The 20,023-nt window shown below is 47.6% G+C and overlaps 10 protein-coding genes and 1 pseudogene across 11 annotated transcripts; 7 read left to right on the top strand and 4 right to left on the bottom strand.

The window, feature by feature from the left end:
• The first annotated feature begins 1 nt into the window (after position 1).
• TRVA0_023S02256 lies at positions 2–388 on the top strand (annotated as a pseudogene). The gene has a single exon. A coding segment is annotated over exon 1 (387 nt).
• A 298-nt stretch (positions 389–686) lies between these two features.
• GRX5 (monothiol glutaredoxin GRX5) lies at positions 687–1,176 on the top strand (the record flags this gene model as incomplete). Its single annotated transcript, XM_076685331.1, has 2 exons — positions 687–719; positions 775–1,176. The coding sequence occupies 2 exons, from the start codon at positions 687–689 to the stop codon at positions 1,174–1,176; spliced, it is 435 nt and encodes a 144-aa protein (XP_076540531.1).
• A 655-nt stretch (positions 1,177–1,831) lies between these two features.
• Positions 1,832–2,183, bottom strand: ATG44 (mitofissin; the record flags this gene model as incomplete). Its single annotated transcript, XM_076685330.1, has 3 exons — positions 1,832–1,964; positions 2,012–2,094; positions 2,172–2,183. The coding sequence occupies 3 exons, from the start codon at positions 2,181–2,183 to the stop codon at positions 1,832–1,834; spliced, it is 228 nt and encodes a 75-aa protein (XP_076540530.1).
• A 531-nt stretch (positions 2,184–2,714) lies between these two features.
• Positions 2,715–3,756, top strand: SWD2 (WD-repeat containing protein SWD2; the record flags this gene model as incomplete). The annotated part of the gene is made up of 2 exons (XM_076685329.1): positions 2,715–2,884; positions 2,940–3,756. The coding sequence occupies 2 exons, from the start codon at positions 2,715–2,717 to the stop codon at positions 3,754–3,756; spliced, it is 987 nt and encodes a 328-aa protein (XP_076540529.1).
• Positions 3,757–3,810: 54 nt separating this feature from the next.
• HCS1 (ATP-dependent 5'-3' DNA helicase HCS1) lies at positions 3,811–5,787 on the bottom strand (the record flags this gene model as incomplete). Its single annotated transcript, XM_076685328.1, has 1 exon — positions 3,811–5,787. The coding sequence occupies one exon, from the start codon at positions 5,785–5,787 to the stop codon at positions 3,811–3,813; it is 1,977 nt and encodes a 658-aa protein (XP_076540528.1).
• Positions 5,788–6,263: 476 nt separating this feature from the next.
• Positions 6,264–10,920, top strand: URB1 (Urb1p; the record flags this gene model as incomplete). The annotated part of the gene is made up of 2 exons (XM_076685327.1): positions 6,264–6,428; positions 6,490–10,920. The coding sequence occupies 2 exons, from the start codon at positions 6,264–6,266 to the stop codon at positions 10,918–10,920; spliced, it is 4,596 nt and encodes a 1,531-aa protein (XP_076540527.1).
• Positions 10,921–11,203: 283 nt separating this feature from the next.
• Positions 11,204–13,551, bottom strand: PUT3 (Put3p; the record flags this gene model as incomplete). The annotated part of the gene is made up of 2 exons (XM_076685326.1): positions 11,204–13,436; positions 13,490–13,551. The coding sequence occupies 2 exons, from the start codon at positions 13,549–13,551 to the stop codon at positions 11,204–11,206; spliced, it is 2,295 nt and encodes a 764-aa protein (XP_076540526.1).
• A 799-nt stretch (positions 13,552–14,350) lies between these two features.
• ATP7 (F1F0 ATP synthase subunit d) lies at positions 14,351–14,875 on the top strand (the record flags this gene model as incomplete). Its single annotated transcript, XM_076685325.1, has 1 exon — positions 14,351–14,875. One exon carries the CDS (start codon positions 14,351–14,353, stop codon positions 14,873–14,875), a length of 525 nt encoding a protein of 174 aa, XP_076540525.1.
• A 1,506-nt stretch (positions 14,876–16,381) lies between these two features.
• On the top strand, positions 16,382–16,860 carry TRVA0_023S02080 (uncharacterized protein; the record flags this gene model as incomplete). The annotated part of the gene is made up of 2 exons (XM_076685324.1): positions 16,382–16,437; positions 16,485–16,860. 2 exons carry the CDS (start codon positions 16,382–16,384, stop codon positions 16,858–16,860), a joined length of 432 nt encoding a protein of 143 aa, XP_076540524.1.
• Positions 16,861–17,041: 181 nt separating this feature from the next.
• Positions 17,042–18,253, bottom strand: DDI1 (Ddi1p; the record flags this gene model as incomplete). Its single annotated transcript, XM_076685323.1, has 1 exon — positions 17,042–18,253. The coding sequence occupies one exon, from the start codon at positions 18,251–18,253 to the stop codon at positions 17,042–17,044; it is 1,212 nt and encodes a 403-aa protein (XP_076540523.1).
• A 607-nt stretch (positions 18,254–18,860) lies between these two features.
• Positions 18,861–19,844, top strand: MAG1 (DNA-3-methyladenine glycosylase II; the record flags this gene model as incomplete). The annotated part of the gene is made up of 1 exon (XM_076685322.1): positions 18,861–19,844. The coding sequence occupies one exon, from the start codon at positions 18,861–18,863 to the stop codon at positions 19,842–19,844; it is 984 nt and encodes a 327-aa protein (XP_076540522.1).
• Positions 19,845–20,023: the final 179 nt, after the last annotated feature.

Here is a 20,023-nt window from a genome sequence, read left to right as displayed (position 1 = left end):
AGGAGGGGATCGTGATCTATCGAACCTGCGCCGTTGTCTCGAGCCGCTCGAGTTTTCCTCAAGGACATTCCCAGAACGCGGCCGGTTCAGCTTCTTTCCTGATGGCCCAGTAGGGGGTGGCGGAAGCGGGGGGCGCCTATTCGAAGGCGCATCGTGGGAACGCTTATCGTCTCTTCTGTGTGAAGAATGCGACGGGCGTCTACTTCGTTTGTTGTCCTTCCTTCGGTCTCCGTCGTCATCGGTCCACGAAGGTCGTCGTTTCAGATCAGGGCCGCCCTCTTTCCTATCGGTCATATCGCTGTTGTATCGAATGGGCTTAAATGAACTGCACGAGATTATTTCAACTCAGGTTCATCCAACCAAGTCGGTGGTGGCCTTCGAATTTTAACAGTGGGGGATCAGTGCAGGTTAATTGCTGCAAAATAGGACCCGGATCGCCTTGTTTTGAGCTTGATTTGTCGTCTTCTCGAACGGTTCCTGTTGACGATAAGTTAAGTTGTGTCTTCTTTTAAATTTCGATTTGGCGGGCTTCTTTAAAGATTTCAATCATTTATCGCTGAATTAACAATTTGTATCATGTGACATTACATCATCAAATCTTAGCTGGGGTTCCAAAATTTGGGCTGCGAATCGCTTCATTTATAATTGTAATCCGCCGTATTTATTAGATAAACCCAAGAAAAAAAATGCTCAGAAACCCTATGTTGTCTGCGTTCAGAGTGAGTATATTCAGATTTTCAGGTTTTCAACAGTAAACTGACTTGATAATAATAGCGGCCAGCAGTGGCTCGATCTACTACGCTTGCTCTCCGACGATTTTTGTCCGAGGAGACCAAGAAGGCTATCACCGAGGCTATTGAATGCGCTCCAGTAGTTTTGTTCATGAAGGGTACGCCATCGCAGCCGCAGTGCGGCTTTTCGCGAGCGACGATCGAGATTTTGGGTTACCAGGGCGTTGATCCAAACAAGTTTGCTGCATTCAATGTTCTCGAGGACCCAGAGCTGCGACAGGGCATCAAGGAATTCAGCCAGTGGCCTACTATTCCTCAGCTATATGTGAAGAACGAGTTTGTTGGTGGGCACGATATTATTGTGTCCATGTCTCAATCTGGCGAGCTGGCTGAGCTGCTGGAGAAGGAGGAGGTTCTCGTTCCAGAGGAGGAGGAGCAGAAGTAAGCCATATCCTGAATACTTGTACATAGGTTTTAATCATTAGATTTCTTTGATCCGTTTAGTCCATTTTATTGCTTACAAAGTATTAAGCTCTTAATTGTCCATTACGGATGGTAGAAAGATTTACGAGTACAGAATCATAGGTTGAAGTGAAGAGCTTCGGTTAGGTCATCATTTGAGTTTGGTCAGACAAAATGAAGTATGACTTGTTCGGCTCAGTTATACAATTAGGTCATCTTATGAGATGTTCAGAAGGAAAATGAAGCATAAGTTGAAAGTGAAGTGATATCGCTTTAGCCCTGAGCCTTTGACATTACTGGCGTTGAACCTCAGACGCCAATAGTTCCAGATATTCGAGGGCAATGATTAAATTGGCTAGATGTACCAGTTACAAAAAGTCTTATCATTGAATAGCGATCGCAATTCTCCAGACTTTTTCTTAATGACAGAAACTGGCCACTTCCTTCGCGTTATTTTTTTTTCTTCATTTCTTCCAGTAAACAAATCTCAGACCTTTTACCAGTAAACCATCATTGCCGTATAAAAACCGTGAGTAAAAGAAAGACAATATCAAATATACCGCCTTCAGTTATAAGACTTTTTTTACAATTTCATTAATAAAACAAGATAGGAGTGGCTGCTAACATAATAGCGCGGTTTATCGCTTTCGTTCAAAATAGTTGGAATTGCCCATAAATGCAATCGACGTATCAAATACCCACTCTCCAACATCCAAATATCGATCTACAAAACCCTTTACGTCCTTGGACTCGATATCGCTGGTTTTAAGCCTGATTCCGTTAGTCGTGGAATCGCTAATTTGCAAAAAAATACTCACGTTAGTCCCGTAGATCGCTTGACCCCCGCCATAATGGCAGATACGAGTACAAGATCAAACGAAATGTGTGCAAGTCGTCCCAACTACAGCAAAAAATAACGCACGAGGCAAATCGTTAATACTAAATTACTCCACAGTTTCTGGGCGATTCATTACTTACAGTGCCCATCATAAAGTGTATGCTTTCGTGTGTGGCGACACGAAACGTTCACAATGAGCCGGGGTTCGTCTTAAAAGCGTCTTCACGAACGGCCTCCCGCTCCCAATACGGCCTACCAATGAGCCGCATACCGTGAGGCGTCTCCGCGAAGCGGTGCCCTAGGAAGGGCCCCCATCGTTACTAGCAGGATTATAATTCGAGGGCCAGCCCTCGAGCTCCCGTAGCTCCGCTTCGCGGAGGTAATACTACTTAATTCAATGTTTGATACTTGCGGCTTACCGCGAAGCGGTGCCCCAGGGGGGGTTTGGGGGGACTGGTCCCCCCAAGAACGCACAGAGCTCAACTAAGCATATATAATTTGATTGTTCCGTATTTTCCAGCTATAAGCCAGAGATATAGGTACTTTCCGATACTAGTCATAGGCGATTTATCGTTCGTTTTAGCGGTCGCACGGCTGTGAAGAGGCCCGCGTGTGCAACCACACGAGACAGCTGAAAAAATATATACCAGAGATCACCAAAAGATAGATAGAGGGCGTTGAAGATGGCGGATGGAATGCTCTCACGGCTGAGGCCGTCGAAGACGTTTAAGTACTCATCTGACAAAGTGGACCCCGAGCTGACGTCGATTGATTTCGACGATCGGGGTGAGTACTGTATCACTTCATCTGCCCCAGAGAGACAGATGTACCTGTACGATGCCAGGAGCGGAGTGTAAGTCAATTGGTTGAAACCACGGGAAATGTTCGTATTAACACAAGAGGGTTAGACACAAACGACCAATTGCCAGCTTTAAATACGGGTGTAACTACGCGCGGTTTACCCATTCGTCGACTAACTGCCTCCACTCGTCGACTCTAGAAGACGACACGATCAGATATCTGTCGCTGCATGACATAAAGTACCTCCAGTACTTCAAGGGCCACAAGGATAAAGTAATTGGGCTTGAAATGTCTCCAGCAGACGACACTTTTCTGTCGAGCTCACTTGATCATTCGATTAGGCTGTGGGACTTGAGAATGCCCTATGCCATTGGCGTTCTGTACATCCCGGCTCCGAACCTCATTGCTTACGACCCGGCTGGAGTCGTGTTTGCAGTGGCGTCTCAAGAAATGGGCTCGATTTCGCTGTTCTCGAGAAAAGACTTCCAATCTCAGCCGTTCCTGACGTTTGACGTCTCTATCAACAAGAGCCGCTGGCTCAAGCTCGAGTTCACTAACAATGGGAGCCACATTCTGCTGTCTACTGAAGGCCCGACTCATTTGCTATTTGACGCGTTCAATGGCAATCTTGTGAAGCAGCTCGCAGGCTTCACTCCAATTGACCCTCGGAGCCGGACCTACCCGCCTCAACCAACCAGCATTAGCGTTGACGGCAAATATGTGGTTGGGGGGTCTGGGGATGGGCGGCTGTGTATATGGGATATCAGCAAGGCCCTTGAGGATGAGAAAGAGAAGCAAATTAGACCGACATCTATCCCAAGCTCCAATGTTGCTGCCGTGGCGATGTTTAATCCCAAGTACATGATGCTGGCCACTGGAGACCGCGAACTGACATTCTGGCTCCCAGAACAGGATGATGTATAACTTACTAACTAGCTAACGGTGACATTGACCGATAAAGCTCGGAAGCCCTTGAGATTATAGATCCCCTACGTCGGGATATTCTATGACTGCCTCTTCTTCAGCCCACTCAACCCACTGCTTCATATACTCATCGCTGCTGATGCATTCCATATTGCCAATGACACATAAGTGCATTCGCGGCCGCGTGATTGCCACGTTTAGGCGTCGCTTATCGGCCAGGAATCCGACCTCTCGTTTGTCGTTGCTTCGCACCAGCGACATGATAATAGCGTTCTTCTCTCGTCCCTGGAATCCGTCGACAGTAGATATTTCAATTGCAGGGTGCCGACTGCTGATAAGACTCGTCAACAAACTTACCTGCGCGCTGTACGGGCTAATCACACCAATATCTGTTTCCCTGACCCCATAGCCCACCAGTTTTTCAATATATTTGGCAACAAGATGTGCTTCGTTCTGATTGTACCGAGAAAAATTGACCTTTACCTTGCTCTCGGATTCAGGGTAGTCATCGCCTTGGGTATCAAACCATGCAACCTCAGTCTGAGTATCCTCGTTTTCCTGGACATGCTCGAGCTGCGCTAGTGTCCGGTGGGCGACCGAGTCTGCCGCTGTGAGCTTGTTAGAGTACATAGATTGTGAAGGGAAAGCCATAATGGTATTGTTCATTCGATACTGCACCGTAAGCATGCGAATGACCTTGTCTCCATATAGCTTTTCGAGCCGATCGAACAACGTTCGCTCAAGCTTCCCCATGTGCTTCGCGTGTTTGGTCTTAATAGTTGGAGGCAGCTGCCGGTTGTCGCCAGCAATAATGAGCTTCTTCGTGCCTGGGCTTGTCATCAGCGGAATCCAACATTGCGGCTCAAGAGACTGGCTCACCTCGTCTATAATAATGGTATCAAAGAGATTGGGATTTGTCCGGATAGCCTCTCGCACATGGTGAGAGCCGGAACCATGCAAAGTAGATACTACTACTCGCGCCTGCTTGAGAATATCGGTGACGACAATTTTCTCACGGCTCCTGAATTCTTTCCGAAGATCTTTCACGTCATCCCAGATTTGCTTCCTTTCTCGTCCATTTCTCGTTTTCGTTACCTTCCGCAAATTCTGATCAATCTCGGACCGTATGTCCTGGACGATCTTCGCTTCATCAGAGGTCTTGGAAACGATCTCAAGCGAGTGTATCAAATTAGACTTGAGGAGCCGGGCCGGATGGCCCAATCGTACCAACTGGTTTCCAGGGACGTGATGATGCAAGCGTTCAAGAATATTGTCCACTGAAATGTTCGAAGGGCCACACACAAGCACTCGCTGACCGAACCCTACCAGCTGTCTAATAATCTCTATCAATGTGTAGGTTTTACCAGTCCCTGGAGGACCATGAATAACGCTGACTTCATTAGCAAGAGCAAATTCAATGGCTTTCCTTTGCGGCTCATTGAGCGTTTCGTCCTTGAATTCTATCTTTGACTGCTCTGGTGGAAGAGAACTAAGAGGCTGAGGATCGGTAAGCCCCAGTAGGACTTCGTGTAGATGCGACTTGCTCTCTAGTTTTTCTAAATCCTTCATTGCGAACTCCATACGCTTGTATGTAACACTGTTGGTCAGCTTAACCAACCACAACCGTCCTTCTAAAGTAGCATTTTCAAACTTCTCTTCCAGTGCAACATGAATGGACTTATTGGTTGATTTCACCACTACTGCTTCGGCAACCGAGGAATTGTCACCTTCCGCAATGCCCGTCTTGATTTTGGCCGATTGGACTTTGACAATATCCCCGACTTTAACATTGCCTGGGTCAATTGATGCGGTATCCGGGCTTGTCAGGGAAGGATCTAGCTCCAACTCCAGGATGGTTTTGCCGCCTAGTCCAGTTCTCGTTGACCCGACAGTTAAATTGAGGACCGCTAGCCCGTGTTCAGCGAGCTTTTTTTGAGTTAGCGTCGAGAGCAGCTCATTTGTTTCTTCGATATCGACCTTCCTTTCATCATCGATGCTGTCTAAGAAGCTGCTCACGAACTTAGAAGTCATTATACGCTATCCTTTGAAAAACCGTTAAATTCGATAGATGGAAACGGCCCAGCTTCTCCTTTATGATTAGTTGCCTAATAGTAATACCTGTCAATGATGGCGAAGATTCGATTAGAAATGGAGCGGGACGAGAGCTGGAGAGGCTATGCGTTTGTTCTCCGAGCTCCTTCCTCCGTCCACCTCTAACAGATAGAACCCTTCTATAATCAATAATACAGCAGTCAAACAATGCCCTGACAGTCAATAGCAAACTATATGTACCATCTCGGATATACAAATTATAAGCAGTCTGTAGAGCTTAACAGGCTACTAAATTAGACGTATCATCTCCAATTTACAAGCCGTTTTTAGTGCGGCTTTACCATATCGGCCGGAGTGTCTCGAAATTTATCATGGCACGGCTGATTATATTCCACCACAAAATTTTATCGAAGCTTTATCTATACCTTTGATCGAAATCGCTATCGTAGCCAAATATGCCACCAAAGCGTAAAAGAGAAGACGATAATTTCGACAATGGTAGAGTACAGGAGCTGGCTGATCTCCTGAAGTCTGCCGAGTCCGATATCACGCCATTGGCGTCTTTCCTGGATCGAAATCTATGGACTCAGGTCATTCAAGCATGGTCCTACTACTCTCAGGTAAGTAATGATCACCATACCTCCATTTACTTACGGTAGGAAGGAACTAACAAGTATATAGACTTCAAATCATGCCCGACTAAGTACGACTTCCTCGAAAATTGCGTGGCTGCTGGCTACATGCGATAAGAACGCGAGCCTTACGCAGTACGGTACATCCATCATCCGAGAAATCATTGAGAATCAAATGAAAGTGCTCTATAGATCCTTGCACGTGTCTCGACCCTCGGTTACAAATGCAGCATTGCATATTCTGCTTGAGATCACCAAGTTCCACGACGGAGTCCTCGCAGTAGAATTGTTTGAAAAGTTCGACTCGTCGCAAAAGATATACACGAAACTGCTCTCGATAAAAGAGATCCGGCCAGAATTCCTCAAGTTTTATCAATCTTTCATTGAAAATACCCCATCCGCCGTGAGAAAGGACCTCTTGTCGCAGAGGAAAATCATCAGCGGTTGGTTTAAGCACATTAATGACGACGAGGAAGAATTGGTAAGCAAAACGTTGGACATGCTGAAGGACAAGGTGCTCCTTGAGAAGGTCTTTACCAAATCTACAAAGATCAGCTTTTTCAACGACTGGATGATTGGATCATTAGTCAAGCTCTTCCAGAGGAGTGACGATGTCCCGGTGAAACTAGAGGGCGTACTGGAAATCCTGTGTACAGACAGTCAGTATGGAGTCAAGTTTTTCGATAAAGGGTGGTACAGTGAAACCATTAACAATAAGCTGCTATTGTCGCTTCTGAAAACTCTCAAACCATGGGAAGACACGCTCCAGCAGAACCTTGCGGTTAAGATCCTTGAAACAACGCCGGAGCTTGTGGCTCCCTACACTAAGCAAGCGGCAGAATCTGTTTCGTTTGATCCAAAATTGTCCTCGTTCTGGGTGTCCTATTCCAATTTTTGCACTAGGTTGATCAGACTTCCTCTACCAGTTCTTACTTCTCAGCCTATTGATTCAATTGTGGTTGAAAATGTTCTTCCTTCAATGCTGTCTAAATCATCGCTAACGAAAGGGCTGCAAAGTACTGTGTCGTTAATCCGATACTTCACTGTTCAACTTTTGTTCCACAGTTTGAAAAAGCTTGACATGCTCCAAAAGCTTTATGCTGAAAACAAATGGGACTTGTCGGCTGTTTTGCAAGAGATCAGCTTGAGGCTGCCAGATATCCAAACATTCACCACTTGTCTGGGCACCCTGGGGGAGTCAAGCACACTTCTCAAGACACTTGCGCTTTCTGTCATCGCCAAATATTCGATAGTCTACCCAGAGCTGCTATTAACTTCCAAGTTTTCACTGCCAGGGCAATATTTTTTGGAACTTCAGTCAGCCGATAAGCTGGAGGGACTGAAACTGCTTCAGGCAAAGAGTACCCTTACAGTCCAAGCAAGAACGAATAAGATTGGTAAATGGTACAACAAGACAGGTTCTTATTCTATGTTCACCAGCCTCCTTCGACTCGGTGTATTTAAGACGTCTCTTACTGAACAGGTATGTGATATACTCAGAGATCTTACTAGTCCAACCCTTTTGCTACAGAATGAGACGACCGTTCATCCTGTTCACGCCCTCATATACTCTCTCCAGCAAGTTGTTGATGAAAATGAAGATCAAATCGAGAAGATTTGGTCGCTCATTGACGAAGCAGTTGCTCGGTGTATGAGGTCACCATATAAGTATATCGACATGCTGGCGCAGAAACAAGACAGACCTGAACAAACCTTGAGTCCACTGCTTATTACTCTGGCTGAGCAGTTCGGCTTCGTGAAAGAGCCACGGGACATTGTGGACAAGTGGATATGCCTTTATTTCCGATATTCATGCATATTTGGCGAGTCATTCGCTGTGGCCAGAAAGCTCGTGGAGGGCCTTTCGTGTAAGGATCACGTGGAGGAGTCTCACAGGGAAGCATTTGACGAAAATGATTTATTCAAGTTTATTGTGAATGCACCCAGCGAAGCGATCAGAGACTATCCATACTGGTCTATGTCGAAGATATTTAACCTCGAGTTCGCGGCCATTAGGTACAGATTATTGCGAGAACCGCAGCTCTCTCCTTGGTTAATCGGTGATAACCTGCTAAGTGTGGCTAGTCTTCCTTTGAGCTTGATAACTTCAGTCGCTTTCTTTAAGGACATCGCCTCCCTTACTCCGGCGACAGTTAAGCAGTATTTCGATATCTTAATGAAGCTGCAACTCAAGCTGCCCCATTCGCTGCTTTCAGCTATCCAAATGGCGAGAGATGACGTCAAATGCTACGCAGCGTATTTCCTTGATGGGGAAGAGATTTCTGCTTTGACTACTTCTACAAATGCAAGAGTATTTTCGCAAATGGTTCGTCTAAAGTCTTTGCGATATCAGGTTATCAGCACTGAGGACATCCAGCGCTTCATAAATCTCTCCACAGAACATAAAGATGACATTGAAATGTCCTACGATGCTCTTGATGAGAACTTACTGAAATACGGGCAGCAGTTGAGCATGGCCGAGACGGAAAAGCTAGTCGAGCTGCTAATAGCGAACGATTATACCCGTCTTGTAACCTCTGTGGTCAAGGCACGGAAATTTTTCCCAGGGGATCTCGCGTCGAGAGTTAAAGATATCACCTGTATGTCAGCGATTGCAACTTACACTGATATTAACGACCCTGAGATTTACCTTCCGTTCGCACGAGATATTCTGTCCGATCCTGCATTCAATACCGATCAACTGGCCATTCTGGCTAGGTCTGTTATTGCACTGGCCCAGAGCGATCTAGCCAAGATTAAGAGCTTCATGGACAATGCTGACGGGGCTATAACTGTTTCTCTGGAAATGATGCATTTAGCAGCAGCGCTTTATGAGAAGGATGAGAGTATGATCTCTGTCTGGGCCCGAAAAGTGATTCTTTGGCTGACAAAGTGCCTAAACGAGCCGGACAGGTTCACTTCCGTGACGGTTGAGACCATTAAGAATCTTGGGGGACTCTTAGCAGGAGAGCAAACAACAGTCAATCTTTGGAAGCTGGTTCCTGCCGAGTCGGTTAATGCGCTCTTGACGTCAGCAGCTGAAAAGCTTAATAAGCTTGTGTCCGATACAGAGTACCAAACTGGGCTTGTTGAAATGCTTTTAGCCATCTCCTTTTCTGATGCTAAGTCGAAACTAGAGTACACGAGGCTATTTCAGATTCTGCTGAACCATGAGCAACTACCAAGGGAACACCCCGTTGCACTTCTACTTTGGAACTTGTACTACCGAGATTCACGTGCGCATTCGACACAGGTAATCCAGGATGGGCTTCTCAAACTCTATCGAGGTACGGCCAGCATGCGCGACCGACTGTTATTGGACATGATACGATCCATTGAGGCCCACACCAACACGTCATGGGTCAATCGTGTCTCTCAGTGGACTTTCATTGCCAGTGATGTTGATAGAGAATACGCTCTCGACAACTACGCCGATCTTGCGGGTTCGCGCGTAGGGCTAGTAAGGGAGTCCAAAGAAGGCTTTGAAGTCTTTATAGACACAGTGATGGTTAAAAACACCATCGATGCCTTTTCGCCATTTGCCGTACCATTCCCAGTGGTCCGCGGTGCCAGCCTGAGGGATTGCCAGGCTCAGATTAACATTTACAACAAGTGCATTCCCGGAGGTAGCTCCGTCTATGACGCCGAGTTCTTACTAATGAGTTTAATTGCGAACCCTGCAGTATTCAGGGACAACGGCGAAATTGACCTGAAGCTGATTATTGACACCAACAGTCTGCCGTTTGTCGTCTGCTGCCTAGGGTCCGAAGCGCTTTATCCAGTGGCTTCGAAGATTTTGGGTGCAATTGCTAGTTATATGGTCAACGCAGGGGAGGAAGAGAAGCTTGGGTATAGAGATAGAAGTGCGCTTCGATTATTTGTCTTCAAGATGTTGAACATTCTGGAGGAGCTCAAGACGGAAGGGCACAAGATGTCCAACGCACATTTCATATTCCTAGCCAACGTACTCATGGTCGCTTGTAACCCGGGCCACTTTTTGCATTCCAAGGTTGCAGATTACTTGCTTTCGGGACCCACGGTCCGCGTTGACGACATCCCCCTTTTTAAGAGCATTACGTCCTCCAGCGAGGAAACGCTTTATCGGGAGGTTGCTTGGCTGCTTGACTCGCTAATTTCTGGGTTGGCTACGGAGGAGGATGTACGGCTCTATACGAGGAAAGGTGTTTTTGAATGGGCTATGAACTTGCTCAACTCGCAACTGGGCAAGAAGTCCGGGCTGGGCAGCCGAATAGAACGGCTCATGCACCAGGCGCAGGAAACCCCTAGTGGGTCGGTTAATCTCATTACCAGGAACGGAGTCCTTGCCTGGGCGGAAATGCAGTTTTCTCTTCGCAAGGGCGCTTTGCCATGGTCCAAGATGGAGCTGGGATTCCTCGCGACGGACAATACCGATAAGGTGAACGCTTGGGTCAACGGTGATAGGCTTGGAGTCGCTAAGCGAATTAAGGCTCACCACTGAATTATATATTTGTAATTTTAATTTGAAACGCATTGTACATTAATTGGATATTATACGGGTCTAATTCGGCTGCTATCGATAGCAAAGCGGGGGGTTGTTGCGGTTAGTGGAGCTCTCGGAACCAGACTTCCATTGCAGGCGACATCGGCAGTTGTACGTCGGGCAAATGGGTGGCCCGAAACCCCGTACATTTATACCGGCAGGGTTTCTACTCTCTTTGGAAACGAAAAAATATCATAAAAATCTATTTAATAATTGTTATTGATAGATGGTGGAATAAATATTAACTCTCGATCATGTTCATAAATTCATCAGAAATGTTGGACAGCCAGAACCCTTGGCTATTGATCTCTTCCCAGAGATCCCGCTCGCCTGGGTTCATGTCAGCACCATAATGGGCGTATGGAGCGCCCTGATTTATGAAGTTGTCGGCTACAATGGGCTGAGGGTGGATAAGAGAGTCGGGAGGCATCTCTGGTAATGAAGGAATCGAGACGGGCTGTGTTGATAGCGGGTTCTGGGCCAGTTCCTGGTAATAGCCAGCCGGGGTGTGAGGGGCCTTAGCAGTCGGACCGTTGGCGTTATGCTGAGCCGCCTTTGAAAGATGGTGAATTACATGGGGGCCTGGCGGCCCACTTGCCGGAGTTTGCGGCTCAGGCTCACTAGAGGCGGTGTGGGGGCCATCGATGAAGTCAAATGATGAGATGAAATTTCTCAGCTGTTCGAGACGCTCGGCGACCCGCAAGTTGCCTGACTCCAGAGCGCGGGTGAACATTTGAATCACCGTCTCGATGTATGGCGTTGTCGAGCGGTGCAGGGAAAAAGCGACATTGAACATGACCAGCGTCGATGCCGCAGAGAATATGTACTCCCTGTCAAGGTACCCAAAAGTGGCAAACATATTCTGAGCCTCCAGCATATGGAGCGATTTGATTGTCTGGATGGAGGCATCGAGCGAAGCATTGAGCAACGTGAGTACATTTTCCGACCACTGCGAGAGGTCAATAGCTGCATGGGTCTTGTCTTCTATCCGCTTTCGCATGAAGTGTAACAGCAGAGGGCGCACTGCCAGATTGATACACTGGTAGTAATCAGAATAAATGTTACAGGCTGTTCGGGTGACTTTGGACGAGGCCACGCTAGTGTCCATAACAAGGTCTTCCGGTAGGTCCTTCTTCCAGTCGAAGAGGCGAGTCATGATAGACGAAATAATTGAGAGAACGTCCTTTTTCGCAGCACCAGGTTGGTACAACTCGAGCAGGATTGAGCTGGAAACCCTGCTAACCTCTATGAAGGAGTTGATGTACCGAGCGGGCGGGAATTCACTGTACTTTGATCCCTGCGTATCTTTGGCGGTGACTTCTGTCGGGGGCGGCGTAGAAATGCTCTCATCGGGGATGGATATGGGGAACCCTGACTTGGCCGAAAGATATCGGTCCATGTTGTATATTGTCCAGAAGAGCCGACGGCGATGCTCAGCAACAGGATCAACTGTGTTTTTATCGTTGGAAGGTCGGTCAGCGTGCATGCCCATTACCAAGGCGCATCGCATACACAGTCCACTGAGAATGTAGTACCCGTTGGTATTGTACGACATTTGGTGGAAGTAGGAGTAGAGCAGGATGACTTCTACCGCTTCGATGTCGTATCCATGGTACTGGAGTCTGCCTTGGAACGCCGCATTGAGAACGTCTCCAGCGCGGTCAAAGTAGTATCTCCCGGGGTAGTTTTCTTCTTCGGGGCTGGTGTTTGTTGACGACCGGTGCCCCAGGTACATCTGACCTATGCCTGTGACAAGCAGCAGTTTGGCGAACCAGAACAGATCTGTCACGACGTACTCCTTCTGTTGGTCGTCGTAATACGTCTGGTAGAGGCTGTATTTATAAAGCCCCGTGTTAAAGAAGTAGAAGCACCCGGAAAGGTAGCTGTTGAAGATGTTGAGGCATTGTAGGGCATAGTGGTACTCGGGGAGCACGAAATTTACAATCAGTTCACGGCCCTCGGACCGTGTCAGGTGCACAGACACCTGGTGGCCACGTCTAACCACTTCGAGGCTCGCTAGAGACGGGTTTTGGTGGGAAACGATCTCGTTGAAGTCCACGGCATCTGCAGGGCCGGTGGGCAGTAGATCTTTGATCTCCAGCCCAAACGCCGACAACGACGAGTTTCCTTCAAACATAGTCCTGTTTTCGCTACTGTTGGGCACAATGGTCCTTATTGTGAGCTGGGGCTCTGATTTGATCTTCTTGGTCGTGTTTTCTCTCTCTTCTTCGGGGGTTCCATCATCTTGCGGTAGTGGTCTTTTGGACCCTCCTTCGCTGGACGCTGTGTCGTCACTCTCGCCCAGCCTGGCCTTTAGTCGTGCGATTTCGTCTTGCAAATTGTGAACGTATTTCAGTGAGATGATGATTTTCTTGTCTGCTTCAACGTAGACGCACTTAGCGTTGGTCTTTGCACAGTTAGCGCACACCTCGCCTCCATCGCATCGAATATGTCTTTTCCTACACCGGTCGCATCTACCCTTTAGTTAGTCCATATTTTTTCCTTTTCTCTTTTTCGGTAAACTTACGCAACGGTAATCCTATTAGTCTTGTCCTTTTCCTTCTCCTTCTTGGAAGTCATCATTTGCATTTGCCTTTATAGATAACCGTGTGGGGTAGTAGACCCTTGAAAAAAGAACCAGTTGACTGCAAAGTTTTCACCAGATCAAAAAAAAAGCCGATATACTGGTGTGACTCTCCTAACTACTAGATTCGTTTGTTTCTGTCGTCTTCTCGTTACGATAATGGCACAATGAATGTGTGTCTTTGAAGACCCTTACATCGACGTGAATTATGTGTGCGTGTGTATCGGAGACCGGTTTGACCGACTTTATCAACCAATTACCAACCGCTAATTGTTACTAATTGTTACTAATTGTTGGCTCCTGGTCAAAAGTTATTTATCTTTCCTATCAGGACTTACTAGATTAGGTTTATAGCATAGTTTATTTCATCCCCTGGCTGGCGCTGTTTGGAGCTACATTTAGTTCGGCGCAACTCCCCCATGAGGCGCAAAATATTTGGCCCTTTGAGCCGCACAATCCGCCGCATAGATGTCTCATAAGTCACGTGCCATGCACGCCGTGGGGCTCTCTATAGAGAGGACCCCAAGGAAAAAGCGCGCTTTTTTTGTTTCTACAGAGAAGCAGAGTCTCCGAGTAGATGAATTGACTTTACAAATAAAATTATATATGCTTTAGCCCCTTTGGACTGGGGGCTTCAACAAAGTGTAGCTTTCCGCTTACCGGTCGGTATTGGGGGTGTTGGGAGGCGGGCGGTGATTGGCTCGCGCCCGGAAAAGGTCCCAAAGTGAAAAAAAGCGACGACCACCCGTCGTTTTCCAGCCAAACCCACCCTCGACTCGACTTTGAAGGAAAGTTTAACACATAATGTCTGTTGCCCGACAAGCCTCCGTTAAGCTCGATTGGGCCAAGGTCATTTCCACCTTGGGCCTCACCGGCGCCACTGCCTCCTCTTTGCTCGGTTTCCGAAAGCGACACGACGAGGCCAAGAAGGTGATGCTCGAGCTCGAGAAGCAGCCAACTGAGGTTGACTTTGCCCACTACAAGTCGGTTCTCAAGAACCAGGAGATTGTCAACGAGCTTGAGAAGGCGTACAAGGCGTTCAAGCCAACCACCTACGACGTATCCAAGCAGCTCAAGACCATTGAGACCTTTGAGGCCAAGGCTCTGGAGAACGCCCAGGCCACCGAGAAGCTCGTTTCCGAGGAATTGGTCGAGCTCCAGAAGACTCTTGACAACATTGAGAACGCTCGACCATTCGAGCAGCTGACTGTTGCCGACATCCACAAGGCGCGACCAGAGATCAAGGCCAAGGTTGACGAGATGCTCAAGAAGGGCTCCTGGTCTGTTCCAGGCTACACCGACAAGTACCCAGACCTCAACCTCATGTAATTCACCCCTGCTGCATTCCCAACATAGAAAAGAAAGGAAAAAATATATCTTGTGCTATCCAATTCCCAATTGTGGTTTTTTTTATTACCTGTACTTTTAGTGCTGGTAATACATCAATTAGGGAAATACTTGTAGGCCAATTAAGTTTGACATTGATCAATTGTTATCTTGGTTTTGCGTTATACCCAAATGTAGCGTTATTTGCACCTAAGAAAGTACCAGACTGCCTGGCGGTTATTCGAATTACCGGTAATAGATGCATAGCGAACCCACGTTCTGTAAGTTGAAACTGGTGTAACTATATAGATAGAGAGTACCAAATAGATTAACAATTGAAGGAATTCTGCTTTGAAATTATCGATATCATATTTTCAGGGTGGTTTCATTGCTAATGAACTATGGCATAGCCTTACGTACCCATAGTCCCTCTATTGTTTTCAGCACAAGCACTTGAAAAAGACTCGTAAGCCAATGAGTTTTGGAATTGATATCTTGCTTGATTGTTGCATTATAGCGGTTTGTGAGAATAAATAGGTAACGGTTGTACTGAGCTACAAGGTAGTACTAGTAATTACTGGCAATAGATGTACCGTATAATTTAGAGTATCAATAACTTAGTTAGTGTCACGTAGATTTAAAAGCCATTTGTGTGTTCTGATCTAATTTCCTTAGCAATATCAAATCTACTGGGTAGTTAAGTATCGTGTAATGACCTACTGTGTTATGTTACGTCCCGATAGTCTCGGTGCTAGCTATCAATACTGACTCAACTGCTCGAATAAGTTCTTGAAGGGCATATAATGTGGCTTATAGTGTTTGGTAATAGCTATCTTATGCACCCCCGTATTTGAGTTATGGTAATACATCTAATTGGCACTAATACGGTCGAGAGCCAAGCTAATAGGAAGCCTATCAATACCAACTTGTACCACCTACGATTCCGATAAGATGAAAGAAAATACCGTAGAATGTCACAATTTCTAGTGGAAGTAACAAATTCATTACTGGAGCTGTTAGAACCTGATAACGCTAATCCGAGTACGAGGTGATTGATTTGACTGTTATGAATACCCAGTACCAGTTAGTTTATTTTCCCCCCTTACCTACTGTTAAAGTATCAGGTATAATACTCACATTTTGCTACAATAAACGAATATATATATATATATATATACTTGGTATTTGGTACTTGGTACAAGCTCTAAGGATACCAAGCACCTACCATGGTATATCAATCTGAACCATCTCGTAGTACCACAGCAATCACCTAGGAACATCTCTCAGTGGAAATTTCCACTCGCCAATACAAAGAACTGCCCCAGAATGCCTAAAGTTGCCCATCCACTGTATATATTAGATAATCAACGCGATAGCCTGAGTGCGAGCTGTATGTCTCTCTGTAACCAGATCACCAGCCCCTAATTGGTGGTGGTGGTGAAGTCCGATCCCAAACTAATCAACGACATACCGCCGGAAAACCTTTGCACCATCTAATTAAAGTTTGCCATGTTTCAACAGAATGGCCCCCCGGCCAGTAACACGCAGACCACGCCGCAGCAACAGTAAGTCACGTCTGTCCGTTTTTTGAAGAGTGGGCTAATCGATTTAGGCTGGAACTTGAGCAAAAGCGGGTCGCGCTACTGCTGGAGATCAACACAGAACTACTAAAGCACGCGATCAAGGCCAAGAGTGAAGCCAAACCAAATGAGCCCAACATCATGTATCTCGCCTGTATGAAGCGCCTGCAAGCGAATCTCGCCTACCTGGCGTCCCAGGCCGACAAGTCGAAAGTGCCTCCCGGCGCAGGCGCGTTCCCCCAGATTCTTTCGGCTCCAGGGGAAGTCCCCGAACTTGCGGATCTATATCGCAAGCTTCAGATGCTGTTCCCAGAAGTGGTAGCTTTCATGCAGCAGCAGATGCTGAGAAGAAATCGAATGCAACAGCAACAACAACAGACCATGCCCCAGAACAACTCGTTCATGTAAAACTAACTATTTATTTAATTGTATGAATTATGACTGCAAAGGGGGGAGTTTGGGGGGTTTCCCCCCAACTTACGGGGTCTGGGGCAGCGCCCCAGGAAGAAGCCTGGTGGAGTTAACTTGGGGGCCAGCCCCCAAACCCCCGTGGCTCCGCTTCGCGCAGGATAGGTCTCTATTTCTACGGTTATTGGAAGAGCAGGGCGGCAGCGAGCTCGGGGTTGCCTCCGGCCTGCTGGAGAGCCTCGACGACCTGGTCTCTGGAGAAGCCGAGCCCCATGAGGTTCTGCACCGTCTCATCGCTGTAGGTAGAGGAGGCGTTGCGCGGCGAGGGCTGGGCTTCGGCGATGGGGTTGCGTGCGGCGCGGGCAGCCGCAGCCGCTGCGGCGTTAGACGCCGCAGAGGCCGATGCTGCAGCGGATGAGGGTCCTGGCACTTCCGTGGAGCCATTGCCGTTGCCGCCGATGAAGTTCTTGGGGATCTCGGACTCTGGTAGGAAGGAGACCTGGGAGTCGCCGAGGACGAGCAGGTTGTTGCGAAGGTCAATGACGCCCTGGTGACGCTTGAGCATGTCAAGCCCCAGTAGCATGTCGATGCCCTTGTTTTCCATGACGGTGAAGGAGCACGCGAGGAAGGAGTCTCCGAGCTTCATGGGGGCAGAATGGACTCGACCGATGATCTTGGCCTCGCCGACGCCGTGGGCGACCCCCTGGAACCGGCGGTCAATGAGATGCGACATGTTGCACCGCTCGACGCACTCGGGGGACATGATGGTCGCCTGGGCACCCGAGTCGACGAACGCCTTGATGGGCTGGCCATTTACCAGCACGTCGACAAACAGCATCGTCACGTGGCCAAACACTTCGGGGTTGTGCTCGAGCGCCGACTGGAGGTTCTCCATGACCGCCTCCTGGCGAATGAGCTCGAGGATCTTGGCCTGGCTCTCTTCGTTGTAGGGGTCGTCCTGGAGGCGCTTTAGCTCTGAGCGGCGGCGTTCCTCGTCTTCTAGGCGCTTCGTCTCGACCTTGATCATCTCCTCGCGGAACCTGGCTGGGTCGTGGAGCACTTCTACGAGTTGGGGGTACGTCTGGTTAACCCCCTGGCGCAGCACCTCGTCATTGAGCATCTGCTGGCGCACTTTCTCCACGTCTTCATTGAGTCGCGGGTTGTTTTCCAGCGAGATCGGTTGTTGGGGTGTCTGCGAAGAAGGGGAGGATTCGACAATGCAGAGCAGAATGTCATCTTCTGCGACTGAGTAGGCGTTTAGCGTCTGATCATCGGCCATTGGCTGTCCATTGTGGAGCAGCTTCTGGGTGTTTGGCGGATGTTGGGTCTCTGCTTCGATGTACGCCTTAAGGTCGGCCACTGTGAGATCCCCGGCGACATCGACGGCCAGCATCGAGTCGTCGTGTTGAAACGATATCGTCAGCTTCATCTTAATATTTCAATATTTCGAATTGAAACTTCTTCAATGTATTGAGAGGTTCAGTAATCCGGTAACTTCTTGGGTTTCAATATTTTGTCGATGAGTTCAGGTATTCCGTCAATATTGATAACTTCGTCAATATTGGTAAGTTCAATACTTGGTCAATATTTGATCAATATTGGTAACTTCAGTATTTCGGATTTGGAACTTCAATATTTTCTCAATATTGTTAATTTCAATATCTGGTCAATATTTCGTATTTTCGTTGGATCAGAATGTGTAGTCGATTGAACAGCGTGGATGGTTCACCAATTTATAAAAGGGTAATTCGCCACGTAGAAGGTCACAGAAGAACTTCACCAAGTGAACAAGACTTGTCTAAATTGACGAATAAAATGGCAGATAAACGAGTTATGTAAGATTGTGGCGATTTCTCCAAGTAATCGAAGATCTACTGTACCTGGCAGGTGTGGAGATGTGATCGGAAGACTACAGCCGTCCGCCACCGATATAGTCCCCGGATCATTGGTAATCAGTCTGACTTAGAGGAGCGGTATTAAAGGGGTTACATGATTAAAGAATGGCGATTACACGGTCTAGAAGTGCTGGGGCAGCCGCAGGGAGTACTATAAAGGCTGTCGTCAATGCCGTGGCTAAGAAAACAGCCGCCCCAAAGGCTTCACGGGTAGCCAAAGCCACAGTAGTTGCGGCTGCAGCCACAGCCAAGGCTGCTACAATAGCCCAGGCCGACGAGGCAGAGCTTGACCCCGAGATTGAAGCCAAGGCATTGGAGTACAGAGCGAAGCTGGATCCGCGGTTTGTTGAGGCTCTGGATTATGTCGAGCAAGTCGATCCCTCGCTTGGTGGTATGATCCGCAAGTCTACTTTTACTGTTTTTGAGGTGGAACAGATTAGAGCGTCACAGAGCCAGTCTGCTTACCAGTACTTGGTTCGGAGCATAATTGGCCAGCAGGTTTCGGGCGCAGCTGCCAAGGCAATTGCTACAAAGTTCATTGGTCTATTCAAAAACGGGGACGTCGGCCATTTCCCAGAGCCGCAAGAAGTATTGGACAAGCCTTTTGAGGAATTAAGGGGTGCTGGACTGTCTAATCGCAAGGCAGAGTATATCCAATTGCTCTCTAAAGCGTTCGCCGAGGGACAGTTGACGGAACAACATCTCAGAGAGGCGTCCGACGAAGAAATCACTACTACTCTTGTAGGATTGAAGGGAATTGGGCCGTGGACAGCCGAGATGTTTTTGATCTTTTATCTACGGCGGCTGAATACATTCTCGCTTGGTGATTTAGGGGTTCAGCGGGGGTTCTATTACTATTTGAACTCGCGTCCGTGGCTTGCTAAGGAGATATCGTCTGCAGACTTGCCGCCTTTGAAGAAGAAGAAGGTTAGTACTGTCAAGAAGAACACCAAGTGGTCGGTACCTGATGAGAGGCATATGACTTATGTGAGTGATAAGTTCAGGCCGTATCGCAGCGCGTTCCAATTGCTCATGTGGAGGTTTGCCTCGACCGATACTGAAATTCTTGAAAAGGCCGATCTTTCATAACTCAGCTCCATTGAACTTTCATTGTACTTCCATTGAACTTCTACTAGTAACTATGGGGGAACCAGTTACTGGTACCATAGTTATAATTCGAGGGCCAGCCCTCGAGCTCCCGTAGCTCCGCTTCGCGGAGAGATTGTAGACTTAACTTCCATTGAACTTCCATTGAATTTCCTATCCAT

This window comes from Trichomonascus vanleenenianus (assembly GCF_965637985.1).
Source record: "Trichomonascus vanleenenianus strain CLIB 3782 genome assembly, contig: TRVA0_023S, whole genome shotgun sequence".
Taxonomy (NCBI): Eukaryota; Fungi; Ascomycota; class Dipodascomycetes; order Dipodascales; family Trichomonascaceae; genus Blastobotrys; species Blastobotrys vanleenenianus.
The sequence above is the reverse complement of the archived record's forward strand: the minus strand, read 5'-3'. Positions and strand labels throughout refer to the sequence as shown.